Source organism: Alligator mississippiensis, chromosome 5 (genome assembly GCF_030867095.1).
Source record: "Alligator mississippiensis isolate rAllMis1 chromosome 5, rAllMis1, whole genome shotgun sequence".
Taxonomy (NCBI): Eukaryota; Metazoa; Chordata; order Crocodylia; family Alligatoridae; genus Alligator; species Alligator mississippiensis.
The window spans coordinates 164,111,806-164,127,690 of NC_081828.1; the positions used below are offsets into that span (position 1 = coordinate 164,111,806).

The 15,885-nt window shown below is 41.4% G+C and overlaps 1 protein-coding gene across 11 annotated transcripts in view; it reads left to right on the forward strand.

Annotated features, from left to right (window-relative positions):
- CRPPA (CDP-L-ribitol pyrophosphorylase A) overlaps window positions 1-15,885 on the forward strand; it is a 222,658-nt gene that overhangs the window by 54,540 nt on the left and 152,233 nt on the right. For 9 of the 11 annotated variants that reach the window (XR_009462635.1, XM_059728956.1, XM_059728955.1 and 6 more), the window contains exon 4: window positions 9,247-9,351. The exons of the other annotated variants lie outside the window; for them this stretch is intronic. Coding sequence is in view for 8 of the 9 variants with exons in the window: in XM_059728956.1 (XP_059584939.1) it covers window positions 9,247-9,351 (105 nt within the window). In the remaining variant the exon portion in view is untranslated. The remainder of the gene's footprint in view (window positions 1-9,246; window positions 9,352-15,885) is intronic. 11 annotated transcript variants of the gene reach the window in all.

The window sequence follows — 15,885 nt, forward strand, 5'->3', positions numbered from 1 at the left end:
ATTTCTCCATTTATATTATGTAAAAGACCACTTTCTTCATATGGCAAAATCTACTTATGTCAAATAGTTTGCATCTTGACTTTCATTAAATTAGTCAAGCTATAAGAAGTCTTCTTGAGCCCTGTCACAACCAGAATGAGATCCCCTTCTTTGTGTAGTCTAAAGCTACTCTCTGTTACTATTAGGGGTGTGTGAAGTGGGCTGTATTCAATTTGGATTTGGCTTGATTCGGTAGACAGCGATTCGATTTGCTGATTTGGATCACTTTCCCGATTCGATTCAGCCGAATCTGAATCTGAAGATTCAATTCCGATTTGGAAAATCAACGATTCAGCTATAGACATAGCTTTAAATGTTTTTTCTACATACTTTGAGGTATGAGACATGGCTTGTGAATGCTGAGAGTGGGGTGAATGGAGCATCCCACAGGAGCGTGTGGGGGGCCCCCCACGTGCTTGGCAGTGGACCCAGAAGTGGACTAGAATCACTTCTGGTCCACTTCCGGGTCCCCCACACTCTGGGAGGGTGTGGGGGGAACCCTGGGAGAAAGCAGGTTGGCCAAGGCATGATTTGAAATACAACTGGCATGGGATGTAAAAGAGAGAGAGAACTGTTCTTTTGAAGTCTGAAGACAGGGTAGATTTGCACCTTTATGGATGAAGTCAGAGATGTATAGCATGAGCTTTCATAAGAAGAGGGTCTACTTCATCAGATGCTGTGAAGAGACTCTAAGAAACAGAGCTGCTAATGAAAAAGCAGTGATTAGAATACAAAAGGTAGGGAAGAGGAGGAGAAAAGAGGGGGGTCCTGCTGTGAAAGGCAAGGTGGGTAGGAGAGATAAAGCAGTTAACCCACTGGAGGACATAGGGCTTATAAAAATTAATCCAGGGATAAGAAAATGTAGTCTCAGTTGGTGCGTCTACACAAGATACGTAACTACGCATTAGACTAATCTAATGCACAGTAATGCATCAGCATCTACATGTGCACGGGACTTACTGTGTATTAAATTAGTCTAATGTGTTGTTTGCTAGTAACAACACATAAAGGTTGTTAAATGGTGCATTAACTAATGTGCTGTATTGCATGTGTAGGTGCTGACCAGGAGCAATTGCTTGCAGGCAGCAGGGGGCCTGCTGCTGCCTGGCTAAGTCTTGATGCGGGGGGAGTTGCATGGGGAGTTTCTGCCGGGGCAGCTGTGTCCTGATCCCTATGTGGTAGGGAGACAGCTACTCTGCAGTCAGCACAGGTCTCCTAGTCATGTGAGGATCGGGACAGGTCCCAATCCCCACATGGCGGAGAGATAGCTGCCCCTGTAGCTGGCACAACTCTTCCCACCTGGCGGAGGTCGGGACTGGACCCTGTGTTCCCTGCTAGCCCTTGGGGTTGGCACCCAGGAGAGCCTGGAGTTCCCCCTGGATGCAGGGCAGGAGCAGCTCTGGACTGGGCTGTTCCTGCCAGGCACAATTTGTTCCTGACCTGGGTGCATGCGTAGACATGTGCCTGGGAGTGCATTAAATGAGCCTTAACTTTCTGTGCAGTAAATTCAGGTATATTAATAGTACATGTAGATGCACCCAGTTTAGACCATACTTGATGTAATCCAGTCTATGGAGGATTTCTTGTTCTGCGATTTTTCTAATCAATTTTATTTTTAAAATGTTGTTGCCTAAAAACAGTCACTCTGTTTAATCTGTTTAATCTGTTGGCTGATGTTCAGAAACAGAGGGGACTCTGTGGTCTGTGATGGACTGTCAGGGGAGGTTACGATGTTCTGCCACAGGTTTTCTGTCTTTCTGGTATTGATGTCGGATTGATGTTCATTCTTTTTTACACTTGGGGATCTGTTCAGTGGAGACAGCAGGGGGGTACTGTAAGCAGATGATGTATACTGTTGAGGTAAATGAACCTCAGAAGTTTAATCCATGTTATTTGGTTCAATGATGACGCGTTTATGAGGGGACACAGCTAGCATCTAGGTCTGGAGCAAGATCTGGTGCCTTGGTGAGAATATGAGTAAAAGGGATGTAAGAATCTTTAAAAAGGGATTCTGCAAGTATCTCAGAAGAAAGAGGAAGACCAAGGAAAGTGTAGGTCACTTTCTGATTGCAGAAAGCAGTCTAGTTACGGATGATACAGGGAAGCCTGAAGTATTTACTGCCTTTTTTACTTCAGTCTTCATGAATAAATGCAGTTACCAGATGAGCTCAGTTGTCAACACACAGGGAAGGATATAAACAGTCTAAAGCAGTGGAAGAGCAACAGGGCCAGATGGGATATACCCTAGGGAACTGAAGTAATTGGCTGAGGTAATTTCAGAGCCATTGGCTATTATCTTTGAAAACTTTTGGAAGATAGATGAGTTCTTAGATTGGAGAAGAACAAATATAGTGCTCATCTTTAAGTGCCCATCTCAAGAAAGGAAAAAAGGAAGATCTGAGGAAGTTCATACCAGTCAGTCTAACCTTAATATTTGGAAAGTTCATCAAGCAGGTCCTCAAGAAAGCTATTTGAAATACCTAGAGAAGAAAGTGATCAGCAGGGATCCTGTTTTTTTTCTGTTTAAAAATTGTAACTTCTCTGATAAAAATGGCAAATTCTTTAATTCACCCCCAACCCCCAAATCCATGTATGTACAGAAGACGTATTGAATTTGTGTAGAGATATTTAATCAGTCCTACTTTTTTGTAGGTAATGCACACACTTCTTTTTGTTGGTCTCTAGTCTGAGTAAGACTTAGCAAATATTGTACAATTCAATCAGTTTTGAAAGTTTACCTCTTCTAACAGTATAAGAATGTGGACACATGGTATATTTATTCTGGAGTAATGCAATTTTATTCTGCAGTAAGATGACTCTAGTAAGGAGTGATCTCATGACCACTGCTTTTGAGTTGGCTGCCTGAATTAGGTGTTATTACAGTGCTAGCCACAAGGTGGCAGGGAGCAAATAGTTTACATTGAGCAAATGGCTAGTCCTGAATGAAACTGACAATGCTAGTGGATTTATGACACATACATCAGTGTAACTTGCTTCTGAGGAAATAAAAAATAATTATCATTATTAATAATAATAAATAATATAATAAATATAATAATAATAAATATAAATAATATAATAAAAAGAAATCAGCATTTCCTTTGGAGTAAATTGTAACATGCTTGCTCCATTTTTTCTCTAGAGTAGATGGAAAATATTCTGGAGTGAATGTGTAGTGTTTGCACCCTAAGGGTGTGGACAGATATAACACTTAAATCAATTTAAATGCTGTTTACAAGTGTCCAGATGTACAAGCCAATTTAGAATGGTTTAAACCTCCTAGAGCAGGGATGCTCAACCCTGGTCCAAGGGCCCCTTTATTTCATCACCTCTAGGGAAAGTCTTTTTAAGGCAGTAATCTGAGCCAGAGATCTTGAGCAGCGCACAGATAACCCAGCCCCTTGGGGAAGGAGAAGCTGGGGCCCAAGAATAAACTGAGTGGTTTTATGGGAAAATGCTCTTTAAAATCACAAAAGGTTTGACAGCCTGAGAGCAACAAGTTCCCAGGAACTCAGGAGCATATGTGTAGGTAGCACCCCCCACACCGATACCCATGTCACAGGGCACCCCCAGTCACAGTACCATCGCACAGATATTAGTGAAGGGATCATCTGTATTGATTTTTTTTGTTTTTGTTTTGTTTTTCAGTGTTAATGAGAAGAGGGATCAAAGAAATTGTAATTTTGGACAATTGACCTCTTCTGGATAATTGTGATTTTCCTGTACATCTACAAGGAAGCAGAGCTGTTCTGGTTTTCCCATTGTTTCAGCAGTTATTCCTCTATACAAGATCATATTAATGCAAAGCCATAGTTGGCCATTTTAGTGCCTAGTGCAAGTCATGTGCAGAGCACCGCCCAGTGCTACTAAGTAATATTATTTCTACTTGATTTGGTGCCTCCTGTGCAAGAGTGCCCAGTGCCACTGCACTGCTGGCACCTCCCTTGCTACAGGATTGTATTCATGGTTCCTTTAATTTTACATGCTTCTTCCATGGTATTTGCATTTAAGGACTTTAAGAGAATGGCCAAAACAGACAGTTGTGGAATATCCTGCCCCTTCAGGAAGTTTCTTTCTAGCCATCCTAAATTAATCTGTTGGCTGATGTTCAGAAACAGAGGGGCTTCTATCTTTTATGGATTTTTCTTATTCTGTAATTGAAATCTATGTTCATAGTATCATAGTGGCTAGGGTCAGGAGGGACCTGAACAGATCATCTAGCCTGACCCCGTGCCACAGGCAGGAATGAATGCTGGGTTCACAAGACCCCAGACAGGTGATCGTCCAACCTCCTCTTGAATATGCCCAAGGTAGGGGCGAGGACCACTTCCCTGGGAAGTTGGTTCCAGATTTTGGCCACCCTAACTGTAAAATATTGCCTTCTGATCTCCAACCTAAACCTATTCTCCATCAGCTTATGACCATTGTTCCTTGTCACCCCAGGTGGTGCTGGGGAGAAAGGGACTCTACCTATTTGCTGTTGATCCCCCCTGATGAGTTTGTAGGCAGCCACCTACCCCCTCAGCCTCCTCTTGCTGAGGCTGAACAGGTTCAGGTCCTTCAGTCTCTTCTCATAGGGCCTGTCCTTCTGCCCTCTCACCAAGCGGGTGGCCCTCCTCTGAACCCTCTCCAAGCTGGCCACATCCCTTTTGAAGTGCGGTGCCCAGTACTGGATGCAGTACTCCAACTGTGGCCTGACCAAAGTCACATAGAAGGGGAGTATCACTTCTCTGGACTGGCTTGAGATGCACCTTTGGATGCATGACAAGGTATGGCTGGCCTTGCTGGCTGCGGTCTGGCATTGGCGGCTCATGTTCATCTTGGAGTCAATAATGACTCCAAGTTCCCTTTCTGCCTCTTGTGCTTTCAAGAGGAGAACTCCCCAGCCTGTATGTATGCTGTGGATTCCTTCTCCTAAGGTGCAGCACCCTGCATTTGTCTACGGTGAACCCCATCCTATTCTTATCCGCCCACTTTTGTAGTCTGTCTAAATCTAGTTGCAGCCTCTCTCTCCCCCTTCAAGTGTGTCTACCTCGCCCCACATCTTAGTGGCATCAGCAAACTTGGACAGTGTGCTTTCCACCCCCTCGTCCAAGTCGTTCTTAGCATCCATATACATTTCTGAGTTCTTGTCCTAAAGGAGATATTATTTGACACTGAGTTCTACAAACGTATGCTTTTTCTTTTGTTTTTTTATGTACCTGCTCGTAGTAGAGAGTGTGAGTGTAGAGGGAAGGTATTCACATCATAAAATCATTGCTATAGGTGACACTAATTGACATCTTTTTAGTTGTTTCAACAGAGAGACCAACAGCTGCTTCTCAGTAGGAATAGTGGGAGCAATATAACTAGTTTAAAAATGGAGCTTTACCAATTCATGAGCAGGATTATGTTGTGGTTACCTATAATACCAAAGGACTGTACTCTGCTAGGGGGGCTGTTCCAGTTCTGCTTTCCTAACTAACCACACACAGAAAACCAGTTAGTCTTACTGTTGGATTCTGTCACTCCTCTACTTGAGTAGCACCACATAGGTGCTGGATTTATGCAGTACCATTTTAGAATGATAAATAATGAATTTGACTCTCATTTCAGACAAACCTTTCAAATATAGCTTGTTGTTTTTTACCTTAATGTCGTAATGTCTTTGCTTCCTACTATAACTGTTTTCCTTCATTTTCTTTGCTCCTTCTGGTTTTCCCCATTTTCCCTTAGGCCTTGCTGCTGGCTGAGTCTTCTAGGGCTAGCTGTGATTCTGGTGTTTTTGCCATGCTGGTATCAGCTTCAGTGCTGCTTTCTGCATATTGTGATAATGAACATGAGGCACATCTGTTAAAGGCATGTTTGAAAAAAGCACAGACAAAAAAACAAAATAAAAGAGACAAAGGGTAACACAAACCAGTTAGAGATTTGATGCGATCCTATGTGTCTACATTGTTTTTTAACTTAATAAAATGTTCTTGACAGTGACTAATTGTTTTTCTTCAGAATATGTACTCTGGCACTTCAGCAATGGAAACTTGCTTGGTTTGCAAGGAACAGGAACAAAAATCAGAAAGGCTTGGTTAATTTTGCATGTCTTAATGATCTTAGCATAGGAATGATCTTCAATTGGTGGCTTTTATTTTCAGAGCTGAAGGAAGTGTGTGTTATAATTGTCATATGTATGGGAATTCTAGGATCAATAATTATTTTTAAAAGATACAAAAGAACATTGCAATAAGAATATAGAAGTACATATCAGAGCAGCTCTTAAGCACAAATAACTTTTAAAATTAAAACGAAATGCTCTACTTTAAGAGTGATGAAACAAAAAACCCTGAGAATTTTTGTTGTTTTCAAATTAAATGGGTTGGACTGGGAATAGATTCCAGAAGTTACCCATTTGATCTCACAAATGCATTTAATATCTTTTAATGATTATGAAGGCCAAAAGAACTAGTGCCTTTTAACTTAATGAAAAAGAACACAGAGGCATTCTCTTTTTAGTTGCTAAAGGGATTATGTTGGAAACAACATAATTATGGTTTTCTGCAAATCGTAACAGGCAGAGGAGAGAAATGATACGGAATTATCTGTTGCTATTTTGGAGAGGTCCAGTTTCTTCAATTTTTGCATATGGAAATCTCAGTAAAGCTACCACTTGCACAATATTTTTAAACCAAGTTACAGATTTAAACACTATAGTGTCTCTCTCACTTAGCCTTTCACAACTTAGTCAAATATCTTTGCTTTGCATGTTATTGTGAGCATTATCAGCAACTTTTTGTTACTCCAAGTTTGGGAGTAAGACTGATGACCAGCGACACTATTCCAGTTGCAGTTTGAAAACTTTATTAGAAGGGATGTACCTACGTTGCAGTGAACGAAAGGGACTTTTGTGGCCTGCTTGTGGCACGTGGAGGCGATTTTTGTGGCCTTCTCATGGTGAGCCCACCCCTCACTGCAGATTGCCCAAGAGGGCTGCCCATTGTGTGTCCCTGCCCCTCACTGCTGAACGTAAGAGGGCTGTCTGTTGTGCAGCCCCACCCCTTGATGCTGATTGGCAGAGGGGGGCAGGGCTGTGCGATGGGTAGCCTGCTCAGCCAATCAGCAGCAAGGGAAAGGGGGGGGGCAACTGCCATCTTGGCTGCTCCCCTTTATGCTGGTGGCTGTCTTCTTGTTAGTGGGCTGTGAGACCAGGCTGCAGCGGTCATGGGGACTGCTGGCTCCCACTGGGGAACCAGCATTTTAATTTTAGTAAGATTTTTTTTTTACTTTTGTGAACAATGCCCAAATTGCGGACAAGGCCTGATTTTGTGATTTCCACAAAATCCTGAATTAAGCAGGTCTCTACTTACTAGGATACACAATAGCAAAGACTTGTTCACATTAATAAACACAGTGCTTATGTCACCTTGGATTTAAAGGTAAAACAGGTCCACTGGCCAGGTTTCTCTGTTTCCTTGGGGACTTCTGGTGATTTGGTTCTGCTTTATCACTGAGCTTTGGAGAAATCTGCTGTCTCACAGTTTAACCATGATTATATACTTAACACACAGTTTTCTATATTTGGTTATGCTTCGGAGCTATACCAATCCTTTTCCATTTCCTTGTACAGTAAAAGCCGGTTATCTGGCACTTCATTAACCAGCATGCTGGTTGATGCCGGTCAATGCAGCAGAAGCAAAACTGGAAGTGGGACTTCTGGTTTCACTGAGCCCCACTTCGGGCCATGGCCCGGGGCAAAACAGCCTGTGCGGGGCCCCGCTCCCTGTCCCCCAGCACACTGATGCCACGGGAGGGGCGGCGCAGTGCCTGTCCCCTGGCACAATGACACACCGGACGTGGTGGGAGTGGCGTCTTTGCCCGACCAGGCAAAGACGCCTCTCAGTTAACCGGCATATTTGTTTATCAGGCAACCCCCATTCCTCATGGGTGCCGGATAACAGAGTTTTTGCTGTATTATGTTAGTGTACCTTATCACTGTTTACAGTGCATACTCAACTTAGGTCATTGCTACACAAGTCAAGCTCAGGTCAGGTCATGACATGGTATGTGTTACCCATGGCCCATGTTGCCCACATATGGCCTTGTGGCAGGGCACTGGTTGTGCCTGCCACATTAAGGGCCTGGAGCTGGCAGCTGCCAGGTACCTGATGAGGGCAGCCATTTTGGATCTGGGGCTGCCCATATGAACAGGGCAGTTTTAAATACTGTAAAAAATACAATTAGGATTTCATGAGACGTTTCCATTTATTAATAAGTGTTTGGATGAATTTTTCTGAAATAATACTTATTTCATTGAGACATTACAAAATCTGAGCAGAAGCAAAGGAAATGGTCTTGACAGTTTAGCTATTTGAGAACAAGACAAAGTGAATTGGATTGCAATTTCTGCTTATATATTTGACCAGCTTAATTCTTTAAAATAATTTTTGTTGTATTGAGCTGTTTTTCTTTTTCCTTTTCTAACCTGAGTGGAAGAGAGGGAACAGAAGGAATTTAATTAATTCAGTCATTAATTTGCTCTCCTCAGGATGTTATTTGTCTGCAGGGAGACACTTGAGAATTTCCCAAGTGAAGCTCTCTCCACTGGCATCCTTTCCCCCACCTCCTCTTGGTTTGGAAAAGAAGAATGTGGATCCTTTCTCAGCTAATAAATGGTCCTTGAATCATGGAGCAGACTAGAGGCCACTCGGTTTATACCAGGACCAGGGCAGCCTGAGGTTCAAAAAATCAGAAGCACCTCCTTGAAGAACCCATAGCCTCTACTTTGGGTCTCTGAGGGTACTTTGGCTAAGGAGACACTGAGTTAGCTTTACAGTCCTAGTATTCTTGTTTATCAAGCCCTCAACATTTAGATGTGCTCAACTGATAAGACCAGTGGTTTTGTACTGCAGTTCAGAGGTTACTGCATCCAGCTTATTGGCTAGAATCCTCATTACTTGAACTGTGAAGCGTTCCTTCTAGCCACTTGAGAAATGGGTATACTTCAGTCCAGTCCTCGACATCTAGGTTGTTGCTCTAACATGGAACTTTGTTACTGAAGAGTTCTGTGTGCATGCATGTTTGAGAAGAAATATATGATGTGTTTATATATATATACATCTCCCTAAAGTGTGGTTAAATCAGGATAAAAAAATTTCTTTCACATACAAAGTGATGTTGCAGTTATGTTTCAAGAGTATAAAAGCTATTTTTTTTTCTTATTTTTAATTACTACAGTGCAATGACTATGACCTGGATTACGGCACTGAATGTTTGCACTTAGCTTTAAAATACTGTAAAACGAAAGCCAAACTAATTGAAGGATCACCTGACCTCTGGAAGGTAAGAACAATACTGACCTTTTTTTGGTATAAACAACACATTTGTCAAAATTTCAGATACAAAATATTACAGTTTCTTAAATTTACAGTAATTACACTTTTCTTTAATGGGTATAAAAGTTGTAATTTACAGCAGCTTGTCTAAATCTATATCAGTCATGCAGCTGGTCCAATAAAAGATATCACCCACAACAATCCTTGCTGCTCGCATATCCTCTTTAAAAAACCCCTCACAAAACAACCCTTCTCTCTTGGTTGTCATAAATTCCCTTAGGGAGCTGTTTGCTTGGGACCCCCAACTTTGTCTAGTCTTACTCTAAGTAGCTTCTCCAGCCCGGCCAGGTGTGGCTTCCAGAGTGGGATGAGCTTCTGAATTCATGTGACTTCAAGACTCAACCATTTGGTCCCTGACCTTCCCTGGTTACCCATGGCTGTCCCTTAGAGCCATGACTGAACCTCAGTACAGCTCCTGAGACAAGAACTTTACCTCTTCAAAGAGGACTTGTGGGTGAACTCCTTTCCCAAGCAGTCAAGCAGATGGCTTCTCTTCAACAGAGGCATTTATCGGGCAACTGTAGCATGAAAAGCAAAATCCTTTCTCCCCTCCAAAGGGTTAAGCAACACCTCTGTCCCCAATACAGCCTACACAGCCTCTAAATACCCCAAAGTTAGCCCGGCTTTTTTCCCCACAGTCTCTTGGGGATTCTAAGCTTTTCAATCTGCTCTATCCATTGTTTTATGCTTCTCTTGATGCCTCCTGCATGTCATCTGTAAAATATATTTACTTAGCTCACCTTGTTGAATTGTCAACATGACTCTTCCCATCTTTGTCACTGAATATGTCTTCTGTCCCTTGGAACGGCAGCCATGGCTCCAATCTCTCTAAACGCTCCCTGCTACTCCCCCAAGCTAGTTGGGAAAACTGAGGCATGCAACATTATTACAACATAAATGCATTTAAATCAGAAATATTACCACAGAACCAGATTTTCTTACAGTGGTTCCGTAGGAGTTCATTATAATGAGGTTGTACTGTAATAGGCTAGCAGCAGGGCATTCTGTTTAAGCCTCCATTTTGCTATTTTCTGAATAGACCTAAAATGCAGCCCAGTTACAGAAATATAATTCAGTTTTGAAGTCACGAAGAAGTGATTCACAGTACCTCTAGTAATTCACGTAAGATATACAAGGTCTCTGGCTTTGCAACAAGACAATACTGGAAGGAATAGATCCATGAAAGTTTAGGAGACCTTAATATACTTTTACTTTTGAGAAAAGTAGAAGCCCTGAAGGAACTGGCAGAGTTTATAGCTTATAGCAGGGCAATTGGTAAAGCTGTTTGAAGAGTTGTGAAACTTGGGAGTTGTCCTGGATGACTGGAAGAGGGGCAACGTGGTGTCTATCTTCAAGAAAGGGAAGAAGGATGACCCTGCAAACTATAGACTGGTCAGTATGACTTCAGTCCTGGGGAAAAACATTTGAAAAATTTGTTAAGGAGGCCATCAATTACAAGCTAGCAACTGGTGGGGTATTAAGAAGTAACCAACACGGCTTTATCAAGGGTAGATCATGCCTGACAAACCTGGTGTCTCTATATGACGAGGTAACTAACCAGCTGGACAAGGGTCATGAGGTTGATATAATTTACTTAGACGTCAGTAAAGCCTTTGATTCCATTTCCTGCGAGAGCCTCTCAACTAAGTTGGTGGCTACTGGACTGGACCAGTCTACAGTGTGGTGGATGGAGAAGTGGCTTAGAGGCCAATCCCAGAGAGTTGTAATCGATGGGATGGCCTCCTCCTGGAGGGCCGTCTCCAGTGGTGTCCCTCAGGGATCTGTGCTTGGATCTGTGCTATTCAACATACTTATTAATGACTTGGATGAGGGGGTGAAAAGCTCAGTGACTAAGCTCGCAGATGATACTAAGCTGCGGGGAAATGTGGGCACATCAGAGGATAGGGTAAAGATCCAGGATGACTTTGACAGACTGTTTTTTGGTCAGAGCGGAATCAGATGAAGTATAACAGGGAGAAGTACAGAGTTCTTCACCTGGGTAGGAAGAATCTTCACCATAACTACATGATGGGTGGTGGTCCACTGGCTGACACGGCATCTGTAGGGGACCTGGGGGTCACAATCAACTGGAAGATGAACAGAAGTCAACAGTGCGATGAAGTTGCTAGCAGGGCAAACAGAACTCTGACGTGCATCAGCTGATGTGTTGCCAGTAGATCCAGAGAGGTACTCCTCCCACACTATTTGGCATTGGTGAAACCACAGCTGAAGTACTGTGTCCAGTTCTGGGCACCACACTTCAAGAAGGATGTGGATAGGCTCGAGAAGGTACAGAGGAGGGCCACCCATATGAATAGGGGCCTGGAGGATAGGCTGTATGAGAAGAGACTCTGGGAACTGGGCCTGTTCAGTCTGAGTAAGAGAAGACTGAGGGGTGACTTTAGAGTTGCTTACAAGTACGTTAGGGGTGAAACATCAAAATCTAGGGGAGCAACTCTTCAAAAAGGAACCTCAAAGGAGGATGAGGACTGATGGGCACAAGCTAATTGAGGGAAAATTTAGGCTGGACATAAAAACGCTTTTTTTCTGTAAGGGTTACCAGAAACACACCCAGCAGAGGTAGTGTAGTCACCATCCTTAGATGTGATTAAGACGAGGCTGGATAAGTACCTTGTTGAGCTTGTTTGAGCCCAATAACTTCCTGCCCATGGCAGGGAACTGGACTTGATGATCTTGCAGATCCCTTCCAGTTCTTCTATTCTATGATTCTAAAATATTCAAATTGTTAGTAAAAGATCAGTCTCACTTCCTTGGCTTAGCTTCACGTTGGAGGGAACTTGATACTCTTATGTGAGACTTCAGCTTGGGTCTATTTCAGTTAGGGAAAAATTAAGAGACTGTATTTTCTGATGCACTGTATAATGCAAGCACCAAAATGAAAACTCACTCTCAGTAGGTATTCACCATGTGATTATCCCTCTCCTTTCTTCTGAGCTATAACCCTTAGTGAAATAATTCACAATTTTAACTTTAAATGATCATTGTTAGCCACTTGAATTAATATTACCTTGACATAAACAGGAACTGTTTTAGGCTGTTTACACTGTGTTACCGGCACTTCGGTCATTCTTTGGAGATTTTCCCTGGAACCATAAAGGCTTTTTTTACTTTAAAAAATATGAACCCTGAGACAAGTTGATACCTTTAAAAAAGATGTAGCTACCCTTCGTATTCCACATATTTACAGGCGTTTCTTAACATCTAAGGTGGCTGACATTGATGGATGTACTTCAGTGAAAAGGAGGAGGGATTTTATCTGTTGATACTCCAGTGAGCCTTATGCTCTTGTTTATGGTTTATGGCAACAGTGTAGGAATGCAGCTGGGCAACCATAGCATGGGGACAGCAGTGACTTCCAGTTGCTGCTACAATAGCAATTACCAGCAGCAGACACTTATTTTTGCCCCCTGCCGCTCCTCCTATGTCAGCACCTGGGATGGTTGCCCTGTCTGCCACCCCCTACTTATTCCACTGATTTATGGTTATGATGTTCCATCAACTTGGGTCTCCATGTTAGAGCTAATTGTTACTTTTGATTTTCTTTCTCATATATTCTTCATTTTAATTTCCCTGCTTTTTCCTTGAGTACCTTGTGTTTTCTCTCTTTTGCCCAGATGTCAGGGTGGCAAAAATCTTGGTTTTAGTGAGGATGTATCAAGCATGCTCTTCATTTCAGAAAGATCTGAAATGGTGATTAAGTCTTCCTCAAGCATCCTTTTTATTGTTAAATATTGTTTGGCAATGATTCTGTAGATCCCCTAACTACTGGTAAGGGCTGATATGGAGTGAGGTGGCAGAGACTGTATCTCTGAAACTTAGATACCTCCTTTCATTGTTGGATTTGGATTTGTGACATTATTCCTTCAATCTATTCTTCTCTCTAAGTAGCGGTTGTATTGTGCTGTTTTTTATCAATCTTTTTATTGTTTTATGATAAGTGCATTGTTAGGTCTGGAGCCAGTTCAGAACACTTCATCTGTCCTTGACAGTAAGTTTCCACCCACCCAACACTATGTTAAGTAAGGTAAAAGTAAATGTTACGTGAAAAGCAGATTTAATGAATATTCAGAACTATCTGTGTCATTTTTAGAGTACAAATGTCTCTAGTAAATCAGTAAAATTTGAAACACTCCTTTGCTCTGGTTGCATAAGGTAAAAAATGAAATCACTTTAGGGTGAATCTCTTTCTCTCTCTCTCTCTCTCTCTCTCTCTATTTAAACCACAACTTGTCTATCTTTTTCTTCTTACTCGTTGTTCCTACAAATCAGATTCTGTCACGCTTATTAACGCCAAACAAAACCCTACTCCTTGAACAGTCCCATTGTTCTCACTGGGATTATTTGTGAAGTAGGGTGCTACTTAGTGGAAGGGGAGCAAAAAGTGTAGTATGTTCTGTGCAATTTTCAGATACGTCTAAGACTTTTAGCAGAAAACTAGAAGTCTTTCAGCCCTTTCCTGCACGCTGCTTAGCACTTTGCAGAATTGGAAGTGTTGTGCTCAGCCTATATGTTAACTCTGCATTAGCTTATTATGTGCAATGAATGTCTAATATAATGTTTACAGGCTTTTCCTACGAAACTTTTTGGTGCTGCAGTGAGTCGCATCACACTTGCCAAGAACTAATATGAACCTAGAGGGATCAACATCAGTCTTTCTACTTCCAACATAGAAAAAAGACTCCACCCGTATGAATAAGAATTGAAATAATGATTCTTCAAAGGGCTGTTGAGCATTCAGTATCTGTAATAGAATGACTGCAGCCTATTATCCCTTATAAGTTGGGAAACAATTTTTGAAGTTATTAAGAAATGTAACTTCTTCCAGTTTTGTATCTTGCATCAATTTTGGACTTTGTTCTTACTTTGTAACTTGATATAATGCTCTGTATGAAACACTGTAAAACAACTGAGAGCAGGTACATGACTTAACTTTTTTAAGTGCTTCTTTCAGCATTTTAAATATCATTTAAGTAAATACATAGGATTCTGTTCCCAGCCCGTCTTTCCTGAGTTTTCCAGCTTCATTTAGCCTTTTTCTTTTTGGATTTCCATATCACAACTTTAGCTTGGAGAATTTTTTAAATTAGATTGTTTTGGATTCTATTCAAATATGACTAAATGTTATAAGTTAAAATTAAATTTTTCCGATAAGTGTTTTATATATGACAAAGCAATGAAATGTACAAAAGTTATCTCAAAAGACTCCAAACAATCTGGGCCTTCAATAAATTGTCAGCCCATCAACGTAGCTTCCTTCAGATATAACAGAACACCAATATACTGCATCAAATAAATGGTAAAGGAGAAATGTTGATGTAACTAGGAGGTTTATTATTACCCCCGTTATTAAATTCCACCTTCTTAGGGGTCTAAAATCACTGGGTCAGATATATAAGTCCTCTATATAAAAGGCTTTCCTCATCCAATATTGTCCTTGAGCAAAGAGTTCAAAGAGCAAGTCTCATCTTGAGCAATATTAGCCGTTAATTGACTTGAACCAATCTGAGAAAATGATTTTATAAGTGCATTGTGTTCCTGGTATTACTTGAGGGTGTTCTATTTGAAAATTATTTGTACCTCTAGCAATACTTCAAAATGTAGACTCCTCACTGACTTTTCGCTACCCTTGATCCATTTATTCTTGATGCGCATTACTCGATGTTACTGTTTGTGGATATTTTCCCTCTTGCAATGAGAATATTTCTTCTGTATTCATTATCTCTAGAATTTTATTTTAAAAACCAACCTTCTGTCAACTTGTTGTTATAGAATTATAGAGTCATAGCATCATAGAAATTAAGGGCTGGAAGGGACCTCTAAAGATCATCAAGTCTACCCTCGCTACTCTCGGCAGGAATACTGCTGAGATGAAATGATCCCAGTATGGGGTCTGCCCAGTCTCCTGTTGAAGACTTCCAGAGTTGAGGACTGCACCACCTCCTTGGGAAGTCCATTTCAGATATTGGTCACCCTCGCTGTAAATAAGTTCTTCCTTATATCCAATAGAGTAGGGGTTGTTACATCTTGGCTATAAGGTAATTGAACTGGGGGATGGGGTAATTGAAGGCAAAAGATTGGTGTGTATCATCAGTCACTTTTTGTCGATGTATTATCTTTCTGTTTCTTGGAAAACATGGAGAAAAAACACAGTAAATAGAGACTGAACAGATGCTATGGAGAAAAAAAAATGTTTTTCTTTTCATAAAGCAAATGCTTATCTAAAAAATCTGAATTAATATTGTAAGTGTTTATTAAACTTGCATTTAAGTGCAGTGTTGATTAAATCCTATATTACAGAAGATAGTATTTGATTGTGCTTTTTATCAGCAAAATTAAGGGAAGAGTTACTGGGTGACAAAAACAACCACCACAAGGCCCATAGCATCTAGATTTGGAGGGTTAGGGCCTAGACCTGGGGATACTGAAGTGGCCCTATTGGTCCTGGGCTCCCCAGCCAGGG